The sequence below is a fragment of the Ovis canadensis genome, chromosome 1, assembly GCF_042477335.2.
Source record: "Ovis canadensis isolate MfBH-ARS-UI-01 breed Bighorn chromosome 1, ARS-UI_OviCan_v2, whole genome shotgun sequence".
In the NCBI taxonomy this organism is placed as follows: Eukaryota; Metazoa; Chordata; class Mammalia; order Artiodactyla; family Bovidae; genus Ovis; species Ovis canadensis.
This window is the reverse complement of record NC_091245.1, coordinates 180,065,242-180,091,186: the sequence shown is the minus strand read 5'-3', so window position 1 is coordinate 180,091,186 and position 25,945 is coordinate 180,065,242. Positions and strand designations below refer to the sequence as shown.

General features: G+C 45.4%; 1 protein-coding gene across 3 annotated transcripts; it reads right to left on the bottom strand.

Moving 5' to 3' along the window:
* Window positions 1-3,489: 3,489 nt before the first annotated feature.
* Window positions 3,490-18,174, bottom strand: TAGLN3 (transgelin 3). Of its 3 annotated transcripts, XM_069579303.1 has the most exons (6): window positions 17,977-18,174; window positions 17,657-17,746; window positions 17,139-17,320; window positions 15,771-15,945; window positions 5,316-5,418; window positions 3,490-3,957 (listed from the first exon to the last, which is right to left on the bottom strand). In XM_069579303.1, the coding sequence occupies exons 3-6, from the start codon at window positions 17,316-17,318 to the stop codon at window positions 3,816-3,818; spliced, it is 600 nt and encodes a 199-aa protein (XP_069435404.1). In that variant the 5' UTR covers window positions 17,319-17,320; window positions 17,657-17,746; window positions 17,977-18,174; the 3' UTR covers window positions 3,490-3,815. The 3 variants fall into 3 exon arrangements, with proteins under 3 accessions (XP_069435404.1, XP_069435388.1, XP_069435397.1); XM_069579287.1 differs by having other exon boundaries at window positions 17,657-18,135; XM_069579296.1 differs by having other exon boundaries at window positions 17,647-18,087.
* Window positions 18,175-25,945: the final 7,771 nt, after the last annotated feature.

Below are 25,945 nucleotides of genomic sequence, written 5' to 3'. Positions count from 1 at the left end.
TAGTTGGAGTTGGTTAGGTATTATTCAGAATTTTTTACATCTATGGTTTCAAGTGAACTCAGTCCAATTTTCTTTTCTTATCCTTATTGGACTTTGGGATCAATGTTAAACAACCCTCATGATGTGAGTTGGAATCAATATGTTTGTCTTTTCCTAACAGTTCCCTAAATTTATCAATATCTATTTCTTCCAAATAGAACACTGTCCTTAGCACAGTCTCACCCACCCCTTCTCCCTGTACTTCTTCACTCAGATCACACATGAAGTACTGATATTATATAGAATTTTAGTTCGGATTATTATAGTAAGTTTTCTCTCTTTATTTTTTAGTCCTTGATTATTTAAACAAGAATGAAATTTTCTAACTTATCTTTATTTCTCGTATCAAGTAGTGTTTTCCTGGTAATATATTTTTCTTAGTGGAATATTCAATCCAATTTTATTTTCAAATATGGTTTTTGTTAATATTTTTGTGTCACTTTGAGATTTTAAAAAATTAGCTATATAGAAAATTATATGTTCAATGCTGTTGTTTTTTTTCCCCTTCAGTACCATAAAAATATTATTTAATGTATCCAGGGTACTACTTAGAAGTCTAATGTCCATCTGATTCTTTTTTCTTATATGTGATGAGCTTTTATTCTTTAAAAACTTTGAAGGGTTTTATTTTCAGTGGTCATATATTTCACTGAAATATTTCCCACTGAGGGCCCCATCCTTTTTTTTTTTTTTTTTTTTGGCATTTTATATGTCTTTTAAAACTGAGTTCTTAGGCTTTTGTGTGTTTTTCTTGTAATTTTAAGAAATTCTCAAAATTATTTCTTCAAAATTTTCCTCCCTTACCTTGATTTTTTTCTTTTTTTTCTGAAATTTCAACTCTATGATTTTTTTGCCCAAATCAATATTTCTGTTGTATTTCCATCTGTTATCCCCATCTTTTTTTACAGGATCTTGTTTTAATATTCTAGTATATTAATTTGTTCTTTTTATCCATTCTACTATCAATCTTTATTTTATTTATTTTTTGGGTACACCACATGGCTTTCAGGATCTTAGTCCCCAGCCAGGAATCAAACCTGTGCCCTCCTGCAATGGAAGCATACAGTCCTAACCACAAGACTGCCAGGGAATCCCCTGTTATTTTATTTTTATATGTTTCATATCCCCAGTTTGTTTTTTCTTCATAATGGAAGGAATAGCTTCAAGCTTCCAATATTTGCTCTTACTGTTTTTAGTATATTATTGGACTAATTATAAATGATTATCTCTGGCCCATGAAGTCTTCTTCATCTAGTACTCCAGTGTGTCTATAGAGGACAATACTTACACTTCTCAGTGGTTTTCCAGTTGCTGCCCTTGAGCTCACATTTCCCTTAGATTATCTGCTACCTTGACTGCAAATGCAAAATGGAGAATGGGAAGAAAATCTCAGGCCCTAGCTTGGATTGCTTCTGGTGGGTTGGGAGCATACATCTGGTTGTTGTGGTTGTGTAGTTGCTAAATCTCTTTTGCAGTCCCATGGACTGCACCCTGCCAGGCTTCCTAGGCAAGATACTGGAGAGCATTGCCATTTCCTCCTCCAGGGGATCTTCCCTACCTAGGGATTGAACCCACATCTCCTCATCTCTCACCTTGCCAGGCAGATTCTTTGGACTCTCTCATTCTCTGCTTCCTACCTCAATCCTGGGCACTCAGGGTAAAATTGTCTCCTAGAGCCTCACATTTTTCAACACCGTCATCTCCAGGCTAAAACATCTGATGGGACTGAAGGGGTGGGAGCCTGATGGAGGAGGGGAGTCTTGTTAGGAGGAAAACAAGCCGGAGTGCTGGCAAGTTCACTGTGTTGCTTGCTCCTCCCTCCAGCTGGCCTCTGTCAACCCTGGACTATGCTGCTTTCCTGCCTCTTAGAGTCTCTGGTGGAGCCAGGGCAATGTAGAAAACAGAACAAGCATACTCTGAAAACTCTCTCCCACACCTAGCCCCCCACCCCATATGGAGGTTATGTCCTATGTCCCCCCTCCCCTGCCATCAATCCCAAATGGGAATCTAACCATCTTCCAACTCTCACCAGGAATTTCCTCCCAGTTTCATATAATTTGGGGGATTCCATTAACCTCCCTCTCTTGCTTTTATGGCAAATTCAAGGTAAAGTTTGAGAAAAGAATTCAGGTCCATGTTAATATAACATCTTTCCAGGAATGGACAACTTACCAGTGGTTGTCAGAGGGTCACTAGGTCTTCTAGAGAGTACATTAGATCCTTTATGTGACCCACAGAATAATTTCTTTTAGAAAGTAAAAGTCACTCAGTCATGTCTGACTCTGTGACCCCATAGACTGTAACCTGTCAGGCGCCTCTGTCCATGGAATTCTCTAGGCAAGAATACTGGAGTGGGTTGCCATTTCCTTCTCCAGGGGATCTTCCCAACCCAGGGATCCAGTGACTTTCATATCTCCTGCACTGGCAGGCAGATTCCTTACCACTAGCACCACCTGGGAAAGCCCTACGTGAAGGAGCAGGGACCAAAATTTGGCCTCCTCCCCACCCCACTTCAGTTCAGTTCAGTTCAGTTGCTCAGTCGTGTCCGACTCTTTGCGACCCATGAATCGCTTCAGCCCCATGGAAATCCTGCAGAACTCTCTACGGAAGCCTTGAACTGCAAAAAACATGGTCTGATGAACCATCATCCAGCATCTAGAGTGTGGCACTGTCTATAGTTTCATTAATTTTACCTTTTCTTGTTAGTTAACAATTCATTATATAAGTAAAAGACTGTTTTTTTTACTAAATGAATCACAGTGTTTTCCTTTATCACTGGGAGGAAAAAGTAAGATGAATTGGTGGTTCCCGAGGTTTATTTGCCTTCTTAAGCTTTCATGGGTGAGAAAAATATTTAAAACATCTCAGCTAGATCCAGTCTTGGGCAAAGTTCAAGAGTGTTCAGTAAACTAATGTTTACAGAGAGCAATGTAGATTGCTTATCATTTCTGGCTGATGAAGAAACTGTATAAATATCTGCATCAGACCCAGAATCTGGCCTGTGGGGAGGAAGATTATTGATAGAGAAGGGAAAACTGTTCTCTTCTTCAATCACTCATCCAGCTGATATAAACACCCTCCATACTTTCTGGGCATCTATACATGAGTCCCTGAAGAACTGGGGCTTTGGATTGCTCATTTCTGTGTCGTCCCCCTGACTCCCTGGCCAGAGTCTGGCATAATGAACATAAGGTAGGTACTCAAAAAATATGTGGGGGGCAAAGACCTTGTTCTTGAGCTCTTGGCTTCAGGCTGTCAGAGTGGGCAAAACTGTTCCAAAACGTTTTACCGCAACTGTCAAGATGACCAATATAACCTTGCAAGGGCTACCTCAAAGTTAACTTACATTTCTACAGCTATAAACACAGCTTAATTCCATATTGCTGGCTTCTTGAAGGAAATGACCAGCCCTGCCTGCAAAGTCCCTAGAGACAAAGGAGAAACTTTACATTTGAAGACACAAGACTAATTTGTTTATTAGGTGTGTTCTGCAAGTTGAGGAGGGAAATTTTTGGCAAATAAATAAATAAATAATCAGACAAACGAAGGCTTCTAGGGCAAAGGAGCTGAGGAAGAGGAAGCGGAGTCTTTGCATAGTTCTAAATGAACAGGAGGTGGCAGCAGTAGGCAACGTGGATTCGCAGCAGAAACGCAGCACTTGCAAAAACCAGGGGCAGGAGGCTTTGAGAAGGTCAGAAGGTGGCTAACTACTTCTTTATCATAGAGACCACGATGCGGCACTTCCGTCCCCGCTACAGGTCGTGGGACGTGGCGTCTTACATGATCTGCCTGGGCATTCCATACCCGGTCATGCCTGCCTGGGAGGCTCCCTTGTTGCTGCCCATCTGTAGGCCTATTACGTTCTGTCCCTGGCGAAGCTGCTCCTCGGAAAATCCTCTCCGATTCTGCTGGGCTTTCCTGGGCAGAGGGAATGAGATGGAACAATTTCATTCTGTTTTTAAAACTTTCCCAAGATATGCAGTTAGACATGTTCTTTTGGGGGCCACCAATTAGAAGGACAGGCCCTATTCTGAACCACAGTCCTGCCAAGAACTATGGTTCTACCCTGAGCTATGACCCTACCCTGAGCTATGACCCTACCCTGGGTTACGGCACCACCTGGGCCAGGACCCTACCACAGATGGGCCCTACTATGATATACAACCTCTATACTCCTCAAGTGAATTTCCAGAATTTCCACAGCAAAGAACTGGTGCTGCTTCTCTGAAGATTTTACTCTCAGACAGCTTTCCTGTCTCTCCTCTCATCAGTTACCTCAAGCCCTTGTGAAAATTAAAATCAGTTCCTTTTTATTAAGCATTTCATTAATCCCACTAAACCCTTTTCTGTATGGGGCCAAGGATGAACGTTCCACCTTAGCGCTGAGGGATGTAGTGAGTTAAGGAGGTGAAATTTCTTCCCCTAGACAGATGTCTGCGAGCTTTAGTGAAGAGCCAGATCGTAAATAATGCTGGTTTTATGGGCCATATAGACCACGGTAGGTCACTAACAAAATGGGGGCTGAAACCAGGGTTTTACCTGGCAATATCTAGGAGCTTTTCAGACCAGGTTCATTTAAATTGCCACAAGCTGGTACCTTTTTAAACTGCCAAGAAGAAGAGGGGATTAGAGGAATGAAGGGTCAATTATCTGTACAATGTGCTCTTTTCATCCCCCACTGAGCTACTGGGTTAACTTTAAGCTCCCTTGCTACCTCTCTCTGCCCCAAACAAACAGCAAAACAAATTTCTTTAGGAAAAGGCCCTTTACTGACACGATGATATAATTTATTATCCACTTCAGGCCACCTCTGAGAGTGACACAGAATGCTATTAATGGATATGCTAGGAGGACAGGACGGTTCCAACAAATAAAACATACTTTCCCTTCATTATGTGGGAAAGTAAATAAATAAATATGTACATTCAGGGCAACTTGGCTCATAATAAAACCAAATTCAGACATCAAGGCAGATGTGAGAAAAGCCATTCAGTTCTGCTCCGTCTCAGGAGAGACATAATGTGGGCAGTGAGTTGCAGCAGTCAGGTATCTGAAAAGCAGGAAGAGCTCTGGTGGTATATTCACCTGAACTGGCAGCATCGGTCTAGCCTTGTTCTGGGAGATTCAGCTGTGGGGCTGTGTTTGCCTGTGTCTAGCCTGGACTTTGTGTCCAAATAGCCTCCGGGGAGCTCCAAGGCTTCAGATGCTCACTTTTGTGAAAATCATCCTCGGCCCAGGGAAGAGGAGAGCGTGTGACTGAAAAGGCCTTTTTTTACCTGTGAAACCAGGACGGTTCTCCCCGGTAACAGCCATCATCCTTGGTGACAGCAACGCTGCCCAGAGCCATCAGGGTCCTCTGCACGGCCGCCATGTCCTTTCCTGGAAGCCAATGGAGAGATTAAAGCCAAGCGTGTGTCGGGGCCAAGGAGTCAAGGAGGATGGGGCTGGTCCTCTGGGAAGAAGTTCTCATAGGAAACTGTAGTTGAGCACCCTCGAGAGAGAGGCATACAAAATATACCTCAAAGTGGCCCAAAGACAACCACAGCCAAACTCCTCAGAAAGGAACAACAACAAAAATCTCCTGACTATTCTTTATGTGGTGCATGCCCAGAGACACCCAGGCTCGAACCCATTCCCACTTGCATGCGTAACACATTCCAATCACTGAGCAGCGCAGACAGAGGTGGGTCCCTGCCCTTAGCAGAGGCCCCAGCCTCTGAGGGTTCTACAGCAGTGGTGAGAGGAGGTGCTGTGGGCAGACTGGCGTGGGGATCTGCACAGGAGATTTTCCTCCGGACTGAAAAGAGAAAAGGAAACTGGAAAGATATTGACTGGATGGATGAACTGCACCAAACCCCAGGAGGATTCTTTCTTTTACTTTATCTGGGTTAAAAGGGTCTAAAATCACCCATGTGCATCAGATCGAGTATTCACTTGGTCCTTTGGGCTGGAGGCCTGGCAGATGAAGACAAGCAAATCAACACAGAGAGCATCCAGTGTGATGTGGTGAGAGGCTCTTCATTTTGTGCTGCTTGAAAGGAGCTAAATGGAGATAATAAATAAATAGCCTGCAGGAGAGAGAGTGAGGGGGAGAGAGGAGGAGAGATTGAGAGAAAGTGAAGGAGAGGTATGCCCCCTCACTCAAGGGGAAGGGGCACACTGTCACCGAAGGAGCCCTGACCCTTCACCCACGGAGCGGACAACTGGCCTACAAGGCAGTCTCCTCTTCCCATCCTTTCTCCCTCCCCGCTTCTAGGCGGCTGACATGGCCTGGACAAGGAAAAGAGAAATTGCTACTGTGCTTAGCTCCACAATTTAGAACCAGATCACAGACATACGTACGGCACAAGTGTGGAGTGCAGAAGCTAAAGCCCCAGGCTGGGGGAGAGGTGCAGTGTTCAGTCTAGCAGGGGGCTGTGAAAGTTAAGGGCAGACACTAAAGTTCCTCTTGAGACTGAGTGAACCATCTGCAATCTCCCCGGGGCAGGCTGCTGCAGCCTCATCCCCAGGGAATACAGAATTGCAGGGGAAAGGCAGACAAAAAGTGAGAATGTAGCATAACTATAACAAAATAAACTATTAAGGCCCGCAGAGGAAGTCCAGTTCAGGATGTCCATTTATTTAAAGAGGAGAGAGAGACAGCGGATCCTCAGCTCTCTCCCCGCCCCCTCCTCCACTGCCCACATTGACCACAGGATGATTTCCTGGATTGTGAGGCCCTGAGGGATGGATAATACATACAGAGATGAAACTTTCTCAATGGAGAGCCCCACACCAGACGCAAGGAACAGCTGGGGTGGTGGAGAAAGGAGGATCTGGGCAGCAGATGGAAGGAGGCGGGCCCAAGGGATACTTAGAAGTCAGAGAGAGGAAATGGAGAAGAGGTTATGAGAATGTTCCCTCTCTTCCGCAGATTTAAAGCATTTCTGTGACTGTCACTGTATCATAGGATACTTTTTTTTTTTTTGATAGAACTGTCGTGATGATATTCTGAAAGATCACTGCGGGAGGAGATAAGGAGAGGGCTTGCTTTCAAGCAGTGAGCCGTTAAAGGGAACCTTGAGAAGCTGAAGCACGTGGACGCTTAGGAAGGTCTGGGCACATCACTCATCTCCACTCTCTACGGGAAGCACACCGGAAATCTGTGCCTGGTGGTTGGAAAGAGCACATCTGGCATGTCCAGGATCTGGGAAAATGTGGAGCCTGGCACCTGGCAAGCAGCCACAGATACTACCCTGGTGCCAGGGGTGGGAAGCAAGCTCTGTTAAACGATAGACCCAGCCCCCATCCCATCACATAGGGCTAACACACACACTGCATGAGCCCAGAGAGGAGGAGAGAGGGAACTAAGCTGGGGGCAAGGGGAAGACATCCAGGAATGTAGACCTATAAATCCCACCCCACCCTCAAGCCAGAAGCGTCTGAAAGGAAGAAATTGCGTGACTGGGCAGAAGAAGCTGGGTAAACAGGCATTAGACAGGGAAAAACTGGAAAAACTTTTTTAAAAAAAGAAAGGTCCAGAGACAAGAGATTTGTTATAAATGATAGGCTAAACACTTTATTGGTTTCCCTGGTAGCTGAGATGGTAAAGAATATGCCTGTAATGTGGGAGACCTGGGTTCAATCCCTGGGTCAGGAAGATTCCCCTGGAGAAGGGATAGGCTACCCACTCCAGTATCGTGCGCTTCCCATGTGACTCAGCTGGTAAAGAATCCGCCGGCAATGCAGGAGACCTGGGTTTGATATCTGGGTCAGAAGACCCCCTGGAGAAGGAAATGGCAACCCACTCCAGTATTCTGGCCTGGAGAATCCCATGGACAGAGGACCCTGGCAGGCTATAGTCCATGGGGGTCACAGAGTCAAACATAACTGAGCAACTTTCACTTCAAAAACACTTCATTATATGTGATTGTGACCTCCATTTCGTAGCTGTTGCTGCTAAGTCGTTTTAGTCGTGTCCAACTCTTTGTGACCCTACAGACCATAGCCCACCAGGCTCCTCAGACCATGAGATTCTCTGGGCAAGAATACTGTAATGGATTGCCATGACCTCCTCCTGGGGATCTTCCCAACCCAGGGATTGAACCCATGTCTCTTACATCTCCTGTATTGGCTGGCGGGTTCTTTACCACTAGAGCCATCTGTGAAGCGGTGACTCAGACGGAAAAGAATCTGCCTGCAATGCAGGACACTGGGGTTCAATCCCCGGGTCGGGAAGATCCCCTGGAGAAGTGCATGGCTACACACTCCAGTATTCTTGCCTAGAGAATTCCATGGACAGAGGAGTCTGCCGGGCTATAGTCCGTGAAGTCACAGAGTCAGACACAACTCAGTGACTAACAGTTTCACTGGCCCCCATGGATTTGGTATGATTCCTCCCAACAGGTGGATGGAAAAATTAAACTTAGGAAAGTTAATTAACTTGCCAGAGCTACCCAACAAGTAAATCAGGGCCAAGCTCTAACTCAGGTCTGTCTGAAGGCAAAGCCCACAAACAGTCTAGGAGACCACACTGCCATCTCCCACAGGCATAAAATCCCCATAAAATCTGGGGCACAAATTTCAAATGACCTCAAATCTTTGTTTTGTTTGGAATAATTTCTCAACCCTAGTCAGATTAAAGCAAAAGAAAGCAGTTGGGGGCCCAGAGATCCCCACCAGTTTGCAGATCAAGTCAAAATAATTATTGTCAAGATTAAGTAATATAAATGAACAGAAATCTGCCTTCTGTAACCAGTTCATGTCTATTTTATTTTCTAAAAGGCACACTTTGGAAAGAATTCTACTATTTTGGGTGAACAGAATGGGAAGAGAGCCTCTATTCCAGCCTCATTTCTCTTGCCAGTTCAGAAGCTCAGATGAAGTGCTATTGGGTAGAAGGGAGCTGTTTTTGGAGGTTGATTTCTGTCACTGAGAGTCAAGCATTGAAATGTTTGAAGGAGCAGTGAGGTTAGGAAAGATCTGTGAAGCTAGCCAGTTATAAAGCAGTAAAAGCTAAACTGCTGAATCACAACCGCACATCCATCTGCCTAGTACCCAGCCTGCTCTAGGACATAGTTTCCCAAACTTCTGGAATTATTTATCGGATGGGGTTGGGGGAATCACTTTAAAAATATAAAAATTTCTGACTTTCTTTAAAAAAAAAATGAAATTTGAGGTCATTCCCTGGAGGGACTGATCTGGCAGTCCTGGGTGGGGCCTGGGAGTTTGTATTTTTAATAATCTTTCCATGTGATTCATGCCATCAGACAAATTTAAGAAACACGGGTTTTACCTGGTGACTCCTAACTAGACCGATTATCAGAATTACCTGAGGATCTTGAAAATTCACATCCTGGGACCATCTCCTGTGATGATTCTGATGCAGCCAGATGGACATGCAAGCACTGCCCCCAATACTATATTTTTTTAATTTTTAAAAACATCCCAATGTCTGATATGTGGTAGGTACTAAATTAAAGTTGTTAAGCAATAACTGCTTCCTTCAGAGCTACTCTCCACAAAGTCAGAAGTAACATCAATAGTTAAACATTGGGGAGGCTGCTCAGAACCTCAGAAGCTTGGAATTGCTTTGCTTCCTGAAAACTACCCCAGACATTTTGACAAGATAGCTTGAAATTGCTGTTCAAGGCTATTTCTCCAAGAAAAAGAGGGTGAAAGAGGAAGAACGGGGAGGAGGAGAATGGTTCTAAACTACCAACTAGGTGCTGGGAACTTTTCTCGATGCCGGGAGTGTATGAACAGTCCAGGTGGCGGTGGTGGTTTAGTCGCCAAGTCGTGTCCAACTCTCGCGACCCCGTGGACTGTAGCCCTCCAGGCTCCTCTGTCCATGGGATTTTCCCAGGCAGGAATACTGGAGTAGGTTGCCATTTCCTTCTTAAGGGGACCTTCCTGACCCAGGGATTGAACCTGAGTCTCCTGCACTGCAGGGAAATTCTTTCCTGGCTAAGCCACCAGGGAAGCTCAGAGTCCAGGCGGTGATCTGAGACCACTGGCTACAGACGTAAAGTGATACACAAAAGAGAGGGGCCACGTTTACAGTAACAGCTCAGGATTTTAATCAGGCTCCTGAGCCCTTCCAGCCCCCTGTCATCGGGGAAACTAATATTAGACTTGCAATTATAAAAAGAGATGGTGGCGAGGTAGCTTTCCTTGTCAGAATCTCTCAGAGCAGCTTACCTGACAGCACTCCGTTCCCTGTTTACTGCTCTATCACAGTGCAGTGTCTCCCCGGTATGACCTCACACTCCAGCAATTAAAGGATCATGTCCAGGGGAGGGGGGCGGGCCAAGGGGTCTACGTTATAAGGAACCCCAGTGCCCATAGCGTTTGAAGGCTTTTACCGAAAAGATACCTGAACGAGGATTCTGTTCCTTTAATTTAAAAAATTATTGTCATTCTGTTATGCATGACTTTGGGTAGAAAAAAGTAAAAAGTTAAAGAGAAAGAAACAAGGCCAGAGGAGTCATCTGGGCAGGTATAGTCAGGTTGGATACTCTGCTTTCAATACTAATACTCAGTCTTACATTCAAAGCTCTTACTTTGGAATTACTTTTATTTTACGTATTCTTGACTCCACCTTGTTGCTCTTAGAATACTGGGTGCTTTTTTGTTGTTTTTTTTTTTCCAATCTTTTTGGGACTTATAGAGAAAGCAGTCAGTGGATGAAAAAAACATTTCTTATTTTCCTGAGTAATAATTTAGGCATAACCCTCAATTCGGCACTGAAGGTAGAAAACTATTGCTTTAGACCAGGGGGAAGCGTCAGAGGGTAGTTTGGGCTCCTTGCCTCCCTGAGAAATTCTGTAGGGCAGTGGTTCTCAGAGTGGAGTTCCCAGACCAGCCGAAGCAGTATCACCCGTGAATGGGTAAGAAATGCAAACCCCTAGGCCCCACCCCAGACTTAATACCTCCAAAACTCTGGGGCTGAGGTCTACTAATCTGGGTTTTCACAAGCCTAACAGGAGGTTCTCTCTGGTGCACAGGGCAGCTGAAGGACCACTGCTAAAGGAAGAGCCCACCAAACACCAGAGTGAGCAGTGCTTAGAGTAAATGCAGTAATGGCTGCTCTGAGAGAAAAGGAGGCTTCAAGCAGCAGGCATTTCTGTAATGTCTCAAGTCACTATGGGTACCATACAATGTCCCCGAACAACTCTCAGACTGGTGAAAAGTCCCGTCTTTTCTTGCTATTGAGGAATGACACATATAGTGACACCTCCCAGAGAACATATACGGCTCCATATTTGGAATATATTCCAGGCACTCCACCCTCAGTATAAACCTCGCCGACACTCAGTCATCAAGGAGGGGAACACGAAGACGGCATAAAGCCATGTGTCCCAGACCCTCATCATAGGATTATGGGGAAGAGCAATCAGATGTGATTGATCTTTGAGTCTTGCCTCCTCTGACATTCTAGAATTCTAGGTTGTCTAATACTCATCGCCTGGTTATGCATGGGAACCAAAAAGGATATTTACTGATGGACTGACAGCAGAGGGAAAAAAAACCAATGTTTATTAGGTGTCTCTTAGCCAGGCATCGCGCTAGGTGTTTTACACATTTAATCCTTGCAAGAATCCTACAAGGGGAGAGCTGATTACAGAGAAGGGAACTGAGCCTCTGAGAAACTAAGCAGTCTAAGCAAGGTCTGGAGCATGACGCTAAAACTCACTTTCTTCCCATAGTATCAAGACCCCTCGGTTTGGAATAGGCAAAGCAATACTATATCATGGGGAAAAACAAGAAGGCTAATGACCGTAGAGGTGAGAAAAAGTCAATAAAGAGACCCAAAATACAGCCCCTCGTTTTGGAGAATGGCCAGAGGTGAAGCCACTGGAGATGACAGAGAGAGAAAAGGTCTTCCAGGCAACCCTACCAGCTGCTGTGTGAGGCCCTTAATGAAGTCCATTCATTCCAGACAGAACATGTGCCCTTCCCAGCCTTGCTCCTGCTGCCCTCACTTTCTATTAGTCTTTTTAAAGAGACAATGATAATAGTAACTTGAAAATTGCTATCATATTTTATGGTCTACTCTTCCACAGTAGAAGCACTGTGCTAAGCACTTCTAATGCATTGTCTCATTGACACCTTACACCAACCCTGCGAAACAGACACTCTTATTCCCAGTTTACAAGTGAGAAAATAGAAGCTTAGAAAAGCTCACTGGTAAATGGTGGAGCAGAGGTTTGAATCTGGTGGTCTAATTTTTGACTTAGGGGCCTGCACTCTCCTACCCTCCAAGGTGACATTTCTTTGCACGCTTTGTGACCAGCACACTCACTTTCTCTCATGCATTATCTCTTACACACACAGACACCCCTCCTTTTCTGGCTCCTCCCTTTCTCTCCTTCTCTCTTTCCCTCCACAGAAGAGATGCTGAAAACTAACCTCCATTGCTCTCCTGAGTCACAACTGAGATGGCCCCACCTGTCCTTTCCAGGGACCCAGGGTGAATCCCAAACCCGCCAGGCATCCACCTTCTTCCATCCATGAGAAAGACCTCTCCTTCCATGGCTCTAAGCTGCCTTCACTGCTCCTCTACCACTGAAAGGAACAGGTCACCCAGCTTCCTTCAAGGGGAACTCCAGTAACCTTATCTATATCTCTGTAGTTGGGTTGTTTTTTTAGACCATTCAGCCCTGGGTTCCTTCTTAAGGCCTTGAACCTTTTATTCTGGTTGCCCCCAAATCCATTCCAAACATTCCACCTTGTATCTAAAAGGGGTTTCAAGATAGAGGATACCTCTGGGGCGTCTGCTTGTCTAAACAACTGAAGCTAAAAGAGAAGACATTTGGCAAGCTTTGGGCTCCTGCGGCTTTATTCGTCTGCGACATAAGAGCAGCACAGAGTCACTGGGCAGCCATGGGCAAGCAGAGCCTTACTTAGGAAGATGCCAAGCAGGGGAGACAAGGGACTGAGAGCTGTCAAGTATAAAGTGCCTGCAGACAAGGAAGAGAAGTACCCAAGCAAGGAGGGCTGGCCCCTCGGAGCCACAGCTACCATGACCACAATGCGTGGAATCTGGAGTGAATGTGAGTAATGTGAAATTTGATGACAGCGTCAAAACCACAGGCCAGGTGCAGAAGAGCAAGAAGAATGTGAAACTAAGCTAAGGGGATGGCCAGTCCAATAGCTGAGCACACAAACATGGATAGCCTCTCACGCACATAGGCACATCGACACCTGCCAGCCTGCCCAGCAGCATCCCTTAGACGCCAGCTTACTCATCCCCAGACTCGCAGGGGACCAGCAGCTCTGGCAGAAGGATCCAGCCTTGCGCTTGTCGGTGCTGCTAGTCCATGGGTTTCACTCCTGGACTCACCCAGGGCCACAATGCTCCCCCATCTCTGCTCAAAGCAACCCACTTTCCTGCCTCTGGCTCCATTGTATGGTAACCAGCCCAAGCTGCAGACAGGGCTCCTGGGGGATGTCAAGTATCCCTTCTAGCACACAGAATGAATCTCCCAAACTCAGTCCTGAATTGTTCCTCCATGGAGGGGCCCACCAGGCCCTGGAGCCTCTAGACTCTTTCAAGTATCTGCTCTATGCCAGCTCTCCTGACTATAGCATCTCAGCCACAGCACCCTGGCAGTAATCAGTTGCCTTCCTTATGTCCTTTATAGCCCCTTCTTTTGCCCTGGGAGCCCACTTGTCCACCTTAGAGTGTCTGCTTTTCCCCTTTTCTCTAGAAGTATCACCCTGCCTTGGAGCCCACCCTTCCACTACCCCATCTCAGGCGCCCACTGTCACACTGATGCCCTTCAACTTCCTTCTTCCCTGAGAGCTAGCTGATGCCCAGGGTTGGGACAGGTAGTACAATATACATAAGTAATTGTGGGTGAGCTCTAGTGTCATCACCACCTACTCTACTTATCAGGGAACCTTTGCCCCCTGTCCTCCTCCCCCTCACTGCTAGCACCTCCTGTGCCTAAAGTCCACCTGTGTGGTCTTTGGAAAAGAGGAAAGACAAGCAAAGCCTCCTCAGCACAGAAAAGCACCCTCGGGCTCCCCACCTCCCCCAGCCCTCCCAGTTTCTTCCTTATCCTATCTACTTCCTGTACTCGGTGGGGTGGGGGGACTCACTGGGACCCCTTCAATTCACACAAACCTGCCAGCACAGGGGCTCTCACCTTCCGTCCCACACAGCCCTGAATCATACTCCCTCTCCTCCTCGTCTCCTCACTCACGGTTATGACTCAACAGCACACTCGTGGTGTGGGGGAAGGAAACAGTATGCTGGCTAAATCACGGCATACAGACAGTGAAGGCCCTACTCTCTGACATCACAGAGCCTGGGTTTGAGTCCTGGCTCTGCTAATTACTAGCCAATCATACGACAACACCCCCTCTCCTGGAACTGTTAGCAGAACTGATTGGTATGAGGCAGAACGGCAATAGTACGGGGCCTAGTGTTGAGGAAAATATTGATAAGCAATAGCTACTATTATCAAGGAAAAATCAGCATAGTTTTGACCTATAAAGCAGGGACTAAAGCTCAACGATGACATTCTGCGGGGATTTGGAGGCTAGTGTCCATGAGGTTCAATGGCCTGGCCCGAAGGTCTGAATATCTGAGCTTCTAAATAATAGCAAAACATGACTGATAAACTGATGGGCATCTTAGGATTTTTAAGTACTTATCTGTGAAGGAAACAGGAAATGCCAGTTCTCTGCATGATATGGAGACAGGGTGTGTGTTGGGGGGGTGAGGATTAAGGAGGCAATTGCTTCTTTATAAGGTGTTTAATAGAATGGTCCTCTGCTAGAAATATGGTTCAACCATCATCTGAATACCCCTTCACATATCATTGTCTCCTGATCCCAGGAAAGTCTGTCCATTCTCATTGTCAGCAGAGCCACTTGGGTCACTGCCCTGAGTGTGCTGTTGGTTGAACCACTGACTGAGTATGAGAGCGAAGCATCAACCTGGTAGCCCTGCTCACACAAGTCCCTCCCTCTCCCCACCGCGGCAGGCCTGCTGTGGAAAAACATGCTTGGATGGAAGTGTACATTTGGCTCCAGGGGACTCTGAGCCCTATGACCATGGGTCCCAAATTCTCTGGTGGTATCTCCACTTTCCCTAATGGTGGTGGATTGATAAATATGTCTAGAAACTTGATTTCCTTTTTATGCCTTGTTAGATTTCTTAAATCAATTCACAGCTATAAAAGAAAAAAATCATTTGTCACTGCCTCTGAGCAAATACACATCTGGAAGGTACAGTCATCAACCTCCCAGGTAATCATTTAATAAAAGGCTGGGGTGCTCTTATTTCTCAGATTGAATGACAAAATTGCACCAGGCAGCTTTGTCTATAACCCTGGCTGCTGGTGAGTCAGAAGCATACTTGCCGACCCCCATCCCCTCCAGGAGCTATCATTTGTAGAGAAAATTACGTTGTGGGAGGAGTAAGAGAAACAAGAGGCATCCATGCAGCCTTTTTAGCTTCCTCTCCACAGAGGCTTCTGTTTATGCCTTTAGTTTGCTGGGTCCCTGCTGTGTCCCGAGGTGTGTGTTCCTTAGAGGAGGAACACTTGGAATAGAACATCACAAAGTAGGAGGCAAACAGTGCGCCTGGTGACAGCTGATAATCCTCTCACACACTCAAATCACATGCGCACACACGCATGGGAGCACACGGAAGAACACTGTGGGCAGGTTTCACAAAGGGAAAAGCAAGAGGGTGGGGGGAGGGGAGAATGAGCCGAAGGCATGAGAAAGCTGTTTACCTTCCCAAAGATCCACGGTCTGAAAAATGTCGGTGGTCCTGACACCATAGATCTCCGCAGCTTTTAGGAACTGGGAGATCTGCTCCATCTGCTTAAAAGCCATCTTGGACTCTGAGATCTTGGGAATGGGCTCTTGTCCTGGTGGGTATAAACTGTTTATCAGCTTGCACAGCACCTGAGGAGGGAAAGGGTAGGGGTGGGGGACAGAATCAGTGCTTCCCTTTGTATTCACTAGTCCCTAAATGCAAAGTGAATCCTGGCCCCCACAGGGCACAGACTACAGGTTTGGGCCTTGGCCAATCTGGCACCCCAGAAAGGCATGGGCTCTGAGCTGGGTGGCCAGGCTCCCACACTGAATCCCCAAAACCCATCCTTGGCTGCTCCTGACCATGGTGAGGCCGGTAGCCTGGGAATCATCTTCCCTCCTAACTCCTCCCTTCCTTTTTCTGGGTGAAGGAAAGAATGTTTAGAGGGAATGTGTGCAGTGATGCAGTCACGACTTCAAGCTTTCAATGGAGGGATGAGTTAGTGGCTTCCAGAGAGGCTGAATGATACAGTACTATTTCTTCCATCAAAAGGCAGATCAGAATCAGGCTTCAATAATGCATCAGATAAGGGCTAATGATATGTAAAGGAACCAAACTGGGTGGCTCCCCCTAGATACCTATAACCAAAGCGCTGGGCATAACCCAACAGAAGCCTGGGACAGCAGTTATGTAACAGTAAATCACAGCCTGTGGGAAAAGACCGGCTTGTTGGCATCGGCAGAGCCTGTGGTCCCCATCCACCCAAATACACAGCAGCATCTCCTTAGAAAAGCAGTTATCAGATAAGGATTCCCTTCAGTTTCATGAGAACCCACCCATTCAACGGACAAGCACTAAGCATCCCCAAGGCGGATAGCTCCAGGAAGAATGGGAAGGTGGTGAGACCTACTCCTCCACCCCTTCCTTTGTTTTACTATGCAACCAACCTATTATTCCTGGGGGAAGGGATCCCCCCCCCCACCCGCCCCATCTCCCTTCCAGGAGCTGATGCACCAAGAAGGCTGGAAAGATCTCAAGGAAATACTTATCTCTACTCTCGCTGGAAAGAGCAAAAGGGCTTCCAATCTGCCAGCAACTCAGAAGCAAGCTGTGATGTCTGGGATGGGCGGAGGGTCCTCTAATCTAGCGAGGGAATTCTAGCAGGGAGCCCAAATCGTCCATCCCCGAAGAGATAAAGGCATTCCCATCTCCCTCCCCACGAGACAAGAGCTTGGCAGCCGCAGCTCCGCCGGCAGCCAGCCTCGCATAAAAAGAGGAGACCCTGGAGGGCTTCCCTGCCCACCGCTCGCCCTCATTCACTAGGATCGCTGCCAGTCCTTACCGTTCCATCCATCAACCATTTCTGAAAATGGGCTCTGCCCGGGGGCGGGTGCTCGATGTCCTCGGCGCACTGCAGGATGACCCAGTCCACCAGCTTGTTCTCCAGGTCCGCGTCGTACTTCTGCTCGATCTTCTCCTGCACCTCTCGGCTTAAGCCGTAGCTCGGGCCCCTGTTAGCCATCTCTGGAAGAGAAGAGAGGACACGCGAGGCATCCACACAATAGAGCAGCCGCTCGGCTCTCTGCACCCGGGGCTGGGATGTGGCTGGGCCGCCTGGCCCGGCAGCAGCAAAGCCGGCAGAGAGCCGGGCGTGGTTTAAATCAAGGAGCCAATGAAGTCACTGGGGTTTCACCTACAAACGGGAGAGAAAGCGCAGCCACGCGCCAGTGACTCTTAGAATAAAGCCCCTGTCGGTCCGAGGCGGGTGGGGGTGGACGAGTGGGGGCTGGGGAGTGGGGGACTGGATGCCACCTCTCAGTCCCGCCTATCAATAAGACGAAACGACGCACCAGGACTCACAGTCAAGCCTGAAGCCCTGGGGCAGCAAGGGGGCTGGGTGGGAGTCGTTTCTTCCTTCCTCCCAGAGGCACTTTTGCAAAGGCAGGAACCCTGAGATGGGAGAGAGCAGGTAATTAACAGGCAGGGAGGAAGGCCCCCCTTGACGTTGCGCTGCTGATGCTACAAGCGCCTGGGAGAAGGGTACTCTGATTCGATTTTCTCATGGCTGAGGAGGGTCAAACCAGGGCCGTTGCTAAGAGCCTTCCAAAAAGCCAGCCCTCTCCGGTGTCAGTCAAGCCCTCCCGCCTCCCTCCCGCGGAGAGCTGCTTTCTCAGCCGCACGATTCTCTCCGCTGCTCCGGGGGACAGCCGGCGTTGCGCACAGAACCCGCGCACAGCTGCGCAGGGGCCGGGCCCTGTGGGAGAGTCCGTTCTATCAGCTGTCCATCTGTCAGGAGTTGCCAAACCACTTTGCCCCTGCCCGGAGGGGAACAGTTGTCTGGTGGGGCGGGAGGGGCGGGGCTGGGAGCTGCAACGCTCAGCTTGTTCTGCTGCCAGGCGGATTTCATCCAGAAACTTCCATCCTGGTGGGAAACCGCTGTGCCTCAGTTTGACTTATTCAAAGAGTATAGCGTTTTAATGCGATTTTTAAATCTGAAAACACTGAGAACACGTTTTATGAATTAAAGGGAGCTCAATGTACGAAGAACTCTTGGAGTGAAAGGTTTCTATAAAGATGTCATCTGTTTGTTTTAATTAAGGACCAGGAAGGCACAGCTGACACGCTGTCAGTGGTCACTGCGTATTTGGCGTGAGCAAAGCAGACCTTGCGAAAAATCTTCAGACCTAAGTTGGCCTGAAATTTTTAGAACTGCTGAAGGTCTTGGTGGGTTGTCTTTCTAGACTATAAGCCACTTGGAGGTAAAGGTGAAGTCTTGTTGGGACTTCCTTGGTGGTCCAGTGGTTAAGACACATATCTTCCACTGCAAGGGGATATGGGTTCAATCCCTGGTTGAAAGACTGCTAAGATCCTGTATGCAGGGAGATGCGGCCAAAAAAAAAAAAAAAAAATTAAGTCTTATTGGTGTTATGTAAGTCTGGGTACTTTTCATGGGAAAAACATCACAAATTTTCTTTGGTTTATTCAACAACAATTTTTTTTTTTTTGAGTAACTGTGTCAAGTACTGTGCTGGAGAGAAATAAAATATAAAATTTTCCTCTGGAATAGATTGATTAGTTGACTCAGAACATTAGATAAAACAAGTCTAGCACATGGGATAGTGATCTTTGTCCCTGTGGGAAATTGATTTGAAGCTGTGCAGGAAATGACCTCAAACAATACATGTATTGAGAAAAATCTCCTGCCAGCTGGGGCCTGGACTCCTGAAAATCTAATTACTTCATAGTTATGTGGGTGGTTTGCTTGAGAAAAGGCCTACTGGCCAGTAGCTGAAGGAGTAGAAGAGAGAACCCTGTGAAAAACAAACGGTTGTGAGAGAATCCGAGCTTTGAGGAGAGAAGTAGGTTAAAAAAAGGCTTGAGAAAGTCTGACAATCACAGGTCTGGAGGCTGCATGGACTCCTCAATTGAAGAAGCTTTAAAGGCAGCAGACTGGCTTCAGAGACAAGAAGCTCAGGGGCAAGAGTCTCTAGCAGGGAAGGTGTCTGCTGAATTTTGGAAGTCAGTCAGTTGCATCTTGGGTGGAAGCAATATGGTCAGTTCTAACCTGGGACTAGCATGTTATTTCCTGTGTAGCTGGAATTACTCTAAGGAAGATTTGGTTTGTTATATAAAAGCAGAAACAATTCTAAAAGATGTACATTTGTCTTTTTTTTTCAGACTGTGTTTTGCAGGTCTTGTATACCCAAAGATGCTTTTGCCACTGTAACAAAATATGTGAATGATTGAAATCATAGTTCTGGAGAGGATATAATGGTAAAGAGAGGAACTCAAACAAGGCATAAGTTAGAAATGTCCAGAAACCCACAGGAAATCTTCAGAGGAAAAAAAAAACAAAAACACAATCCCCTGGGTGGTGGCACCAGAAATTGGCTCAATCCTCTATTTACTGAGTGGCTACAGATATTATAGTTAATTTTTTCTACAACTTTTTAAAAAGGCCTATGTATCTGAGATTTTTAAAAAATGAGACATGGCAACATGGTTTAGCAGCAAAGTTAAACTTGTAAATCATAGATGCCAATCAAGGGTTACGCTTAGAATATGCACAAAGTCCTCAGGTACATTTGTATCTGGAGGAAGAAGGTAGGAGATTAGTGAAAAGATTTATAAGTGAGATGACTTTAAGTCTCAAAAGATGAGTAGGTGTTTGCCTAGTGGATGGGATGAAGCAGGAAGGATACAGAAGGTGTTGCTGGCAAGGACAGCTTATTTGAGAAGGCAAACATAATCTAGTATCAACAAGGGTTAAAGGGAAGATATGCATAGAAATAAAGCTGGAATGGCAGACAGGCTCCAGATTATAAAGGAGTGTGCTTGCAAGTGTGTCCAGGGTTAAATTTTCAGGAATTTTGAAAGCCAGTTGTTAAACTCAGCCATTATAAGCACTTAAATTATGTAATCTTACTTTTAAATACATTATATTGCAGGTTAAATACTCAAAATGGATCACTTCCTAATTTATTTTGCTACATTTTACTACTACTTATTTTTTTTGAGGATGTTTATGGTTATTGTCTCTATATCGTGTACATACTATATAACAGCCTGATACTGGCCATTTCTTCCCAGTTTCCTTGTATTTAGTGACATTATAATGGTAGCTTGAAGCCATTTATGACAGGAGTATTTCTACCACGGTTGTTGGCAAATGCTACAAATAGGAACTCACCCCAGCTAGTTGTTGACTATTTATTGGCCTTGCCACCGGGCTTATGTATCATGCAAATGAGCTTGAGTGCTTTCATAGCAAGGTGGGGGAGTGACGGAAGAACCTTCAGATCTGATATAGGTGAAAGAAAAGAAGAGGGTCAAAATGACTCGTAAGTTTGACTTATATAATAAGGGTAATTGTTGCACCAGTTCTTTTAAGTGGACCATAAGCCAGGAGGCACATTTAAGGGGAAAGAAAATAGCATTTGGATTTATTGCATTTAGGAGGGCCACCACAGTCCATCCCAGGTTTTGTGCATCTGGAGCTCAAGAGAAAAATCTGGAATGAAGGAAAGTAGTTGAATTATTATCTGCATGTAGGTAGCAGTTAAAACCAAGAACCTGGGTGAAGTTGCTCAAGCTGAATAAGTAGGTTGCATAAGAGTCTGGGCTTCCCTAGTGGTTCAGTGGTAAAGAAACCTCCTGCAATGCTGGAGCCACAAGAGACAGAGGTTCCATCCTTGCATAGGGAAGATCCCCTGGAGGAGGGCATGGCAACCCACTCCAGTATTCTTGTCAGGAGAATCCCATGGACAGAGGAGCCTGGCAGGCTATAGTCCATAGGGTTGCAAAGAGTCAGACACGACTGAAGTGACTTAGCACACACACACACATGAGAAGAGTGCCAAGGTCAGAACAGAAGGGAATATCAGCATCACAAGGTGGGGAAGGAGATGACGTGTGTGGTCGGGGATGCCTGGGGTTAGAGAACATCAGAACAAAGCTGCTGTTCTCAATATTGCTTTGAGAGAGGGAGGTTGGCATATAAACTGAGACTTTCCAAGCAGTAAGTTCTATCAAAAAGGCTTGAGCAGAGTGCTGTTCATGAGAGAGCACAGAGCACCTATCGAGAAAATTCTAGGACACAGAGATGAGGATGAGTCAGGAAGGCAGTAAGAAGCTGAGATTTGAGCTTTTTTTCTATTAGATGTTTCTTCAAAAGACAAATTTGATTTTAAAAATTGCCTGCAGTTTTGAGGCATATACTCTAAATGTACCAAAGCATCACATTTTTTCATCAAGCCAACTTATGCATATTGCATATTACATATTTCTAAACTAAAAAGTGACTTTAGGTCTGTAATGGAAGGGGATCTGAAAAAGACATATCTAAATTCCACCCATTTTCTTTCTTCCTTCAGAAGATAGAGCTCCTTAGTTTTTTTTTTTTTTTTTTTAAACAGCTTTAAATGTAATGAAAATTTCACATATCCCCTTTGGGCACTTCATTGGAAATGGTTGTGTCTCAAAGTAATGTTCTCTTGCTCTACATCTCTGTGCTTTATAAAATTCAGCCTTGCCCAAAGCTCTTTTCCTCCTCTCCTCCTCACAGACCTGTCTACTGGCTGCTCAGAGATCAGCATACTGTGTAAATTTGTGTCTGGAAATACCTCTGAGCTCAACAGATGCTGCAAAAGCGAATGAATTCTGTGCTCTCATTAGCCTTCCTCTCCGTTGGCATTGACATTATCCTCTTCCATTGCAGGAGCTGCAGTTGTCAGAGGGTCCGTGTTGCTTTTAAAAGCAATGCAGGAATTCCAGAGGATAGGCACTCAGAGCTGGCTGGCTGTTTAAGTATTTTCCGTATCACTGAATACATGGCATGGTGTGGTTTTAGAAAAAGAGGAGCTTTGGTAGGGGGGAAGGAACGAAAATGAACACTAAAAGAATTAACAATGTCCTACATCAGACTCATTTGGAATTTATGATGCTAACCTCTGCAAAGCTAGGTTAAATTTTCAGACAGCTTTTCCCATCTTAAATAATGCAGGTTCCTGCCCCTCCCTTTCCTAGCCATTGAACATTTGAAAGGATACCATACAGCTAACATTCCACTTTGGATCTTGGGAACTGGAAATTCCAATCCAGTTCAGTTTTAGAAGCCCTACTCACATCCTTTCCTCCCTAAACTCCAATGAATTGTGCCCTCCAGTTTCTCTCTGGACTGTGTTTGGTGCATATAAAAATATAAGTGTTCTTGTTGATCCAGTGGTTGAGACGCTGAATTCTAAAGAAATAAACCTTTAAAAAACTACAAGGGAAATGGTAGTGACTCCAATTCGTCATTGTTCTAAATGCATTGTGCCTAATCCTTACACTTTATTAAATAGGTTTACACTGTGACACTTTACAGATGAGGAAACCTCAGGGAGGTTAAGTAAGTGGCTCAGTCACAGGGCTAGTAAATGGTAAACCAGGACCTAAACCTAAAGCTCTAGACACTCTGTCTTTAAGCGCTATAGGTATTGCCTCCACAGAAGTACTACGAATTTCTAATCATATTTATTGCATTTTCTCATAATTATGTTTAATCCTGAAAAGCTCTCAGGGGCAGGAGCCCTTTCCTCATCTTTCTACTAATCATGCCTAACAGTGTTTGGGCAACACAGGCCTCTGAAGAGAGGCCCTGCCATCCTGTAACAACCTGCTCGAACACCAGGCACTGTGGCACACAGATGAGATGGCTCATGTAATTTTGGTTTGTCAGTGATTTTTGTTTAGTATAAAAAATAACTCCTAGACTATATTTTATGGCCCCGTAGGATATTAATATATTTTGGATGTGTCAGGGGTCCCCAAGACCATTCCCAGGTTTGACATTTTGCTAGCGGGACTCACAAGACAGTGTATAGTTGCCTCACAGCTATGATTTATTACAGTGAAAGGATACAAAGCAAAATCAGGAAATCAAAAAGGCACCGAAGTGACGTCCAGGGACACTAGGCTTGAGCTTCTAAGAATTCTCTCTGAATGGTCACACAAATTGAGCTTACTTCTCCCAGAGATGCACTGTGACGGCACATATGAAATGTTCACCAGAGAAGCTAGTCAGAGACTGTGATGAGTATTTTATTGGGAGCTGGCCACTTGGGCAGTTTCTGCCTGGCACCTACCAAAATGCCAGACTCACAAAAGGAAAGCATTGTCCAACACAAACCTCATTGTTTGTATGGACAGTTTAGACACAGTGAGCCACTTTGATCAGTTCTGGAATTGTTGGGAAAGGGGAATCCCTTCCAGGGTCTGAGACAGGGCTCTCGTCTAATGCTCAGAAATGAATTGTCCAAGGAGATACACAGCAAAAGACTTGACTGACCAAGAGACTATATTGGGAAGGGTTGCCCAGGCAGGGAGCAGCAGGGAAGGGAACCCAGAACTGTTCTGCATGTGACTCAGTCTCAGGTTATATGGTAATGAGGTTAGCGTCTGGGTTATCTCTGGCCTTTCTGACTCAGGGTCCTTCTGATGGCACATGCGCATCTCAGCCAAGATGAATTCCAGTGTGAGGCCTTCTGGAGGTAGGTGGGATACAGTCTCCTCCTTCTTCCCTTTGGCCCCTCCCGAATTCTTTCAGGTTAGTTTTTCTTTTTAACTGAAGGATAACTGCTCTACAATATTGTGTTGGTTTCTGCCATACAAGATGAATCAGCCATAGGTAAACGTATGTCCCCTCCGTCTTGAACCTCCCTCCCACCTCCTACCCCATCCCACTCTTCTAGGTAGTCACCGAGTCCCAGTTTGAGATCCCCGAGTCATACAGCAAATTCCCGCTTTACATATGGTAGTGTATATTTCCATGGATTCCCTGGTAGCTCAGCGGTAAAGAATCAGCCTACAAAGCAGGAGCCGCAGGATTTGGGTTTGATCCCTAGGTCGGGAAGATCCCCTGGAGGAGGGCATGACAACCCACTGGTGTATTCTCTCCTGGACAGAGGAGCCTGGTGAGCTAGTCCATAGGGTCGCAGAGTCACACACAACTCAAGCAACTTAACACACACGATTCTACGCTACTCTCTCCATTCGTCCCACCCTCTCCTTCCCCCAACTCTGTCAATCTGTTCTCTATGTCCGCATCTCCACTGCTGACCTGCAAATTGGTTCATCAGTACCATCTTTCTAGATGCCATATATATGCATTAATATGTGGTTTTTCTCCTTCTGACTTACTTCACTGTATAATAGGCTCTAGGTTCATCTACCTTATTAGCACTGGCTCAAGTACACTCCTTTTTATGGTTGAGTAATATTCCACTATACATGTACCACAACTTCTTTATACATTCACCTGTTGATAGATATCTAGATTGCTTCTATGTCTGTAAATAGTGCTGCAATGAACATTGGTGTACATGCTTTTTTCAATTATGGGTTTCTCAAGAGTATATGCCCAATAGTGGGATTTGTTGGGTCATTTTATTCCCAGTGTTGTATTATTTCTAGGGTAGTTTATTCCCAGTTTTTTAAGGAATCTCCAGACTGTCTTCCGTAGAGGCTGTTGTCAATTTATATCCCCACCAACCAGTGCAAGGAGTTCCCTTTTCCCCTCACTCTCTTCAGGTTAGTTTTATAAGACATACTATGGGTTGGTGTGTTGTCCTTCCTTGCGGTCCCTCCCAAATTTTCCTGGTTAGTTTTCAGTGGCAGCACTGAGTTCTTTATTGGGACCTCCTTTTGTGAGACAGCTCAGACTAGTGGTTATCATTGTTTGGCCAAGGCAGATGGTTTTGGTCAACAGTTCCCTAACAAAATGGGGGGACGTTCCTAAAATCCAAGTTCCTGAGATGCCAGCCAAGGGTGACTCTAGTAAGCAGGTCTCTTTGAGGATAAGCAGTCACTGGCTATGTTAACACTTTTCAGCAGAGGACTTATCCCAACATTCTTTAGTATCTATAAATGCCTCTTGACTTGTCCTTTGAACCATCCTATTCCTTTATCAATGAGTTAAAGAAATCTTTGACACATGTTCAGTATATATATATGTGTGTGTGTGTATATGTGTGTGTGTGTATATATATATATACATATATATATATATATAAAGTTTTAGTTTGACAGATGTAACCTAAACAGGCTAAATGGAGCCCAAACTTAAAAAGCTAAGACACCAATTTGTATCACGGCTGATTACTGCACAAGCTTAATTACAAAAAAATACAAACTGTATTTCCATTTCATATTTTCTTACTATCATCTCTACATTTTAGAAAGCTCTCTGATATAGATGGCAAAGAAATAAAGGGAAGTTGCCGAGTCGTGTCCAACTTTTTGTGACCCCATGGGCTGTAGCCTGTCAGGCTCCTCCATCCATGGAATTTTCTGGGCAAAGATACTGGAGTGGGTTGTCATTTCCTTCTCCAGGAGATCCTCCTGACCCAGGGATTAAACCTGGGTCTCCGACACTGCAGGCACTCTTTACTGTCTGAGCCACCAGGGAAGGCCTGATATAGATGGCAATCACTTGGTTATTTGTACTTTATGCACATATTATTAATAACAAAAAAGAAATGCTTCTTTAGGTAGGTGATAATATATAAAGATTCATTTCTTCTTTGGAATAAGAAATCAGAATATGAAAATACTATCATAAAAAAAGCTAAGGGCCAAAGAATTGATGCTTTTGAACTGGTGCTGCAGAAG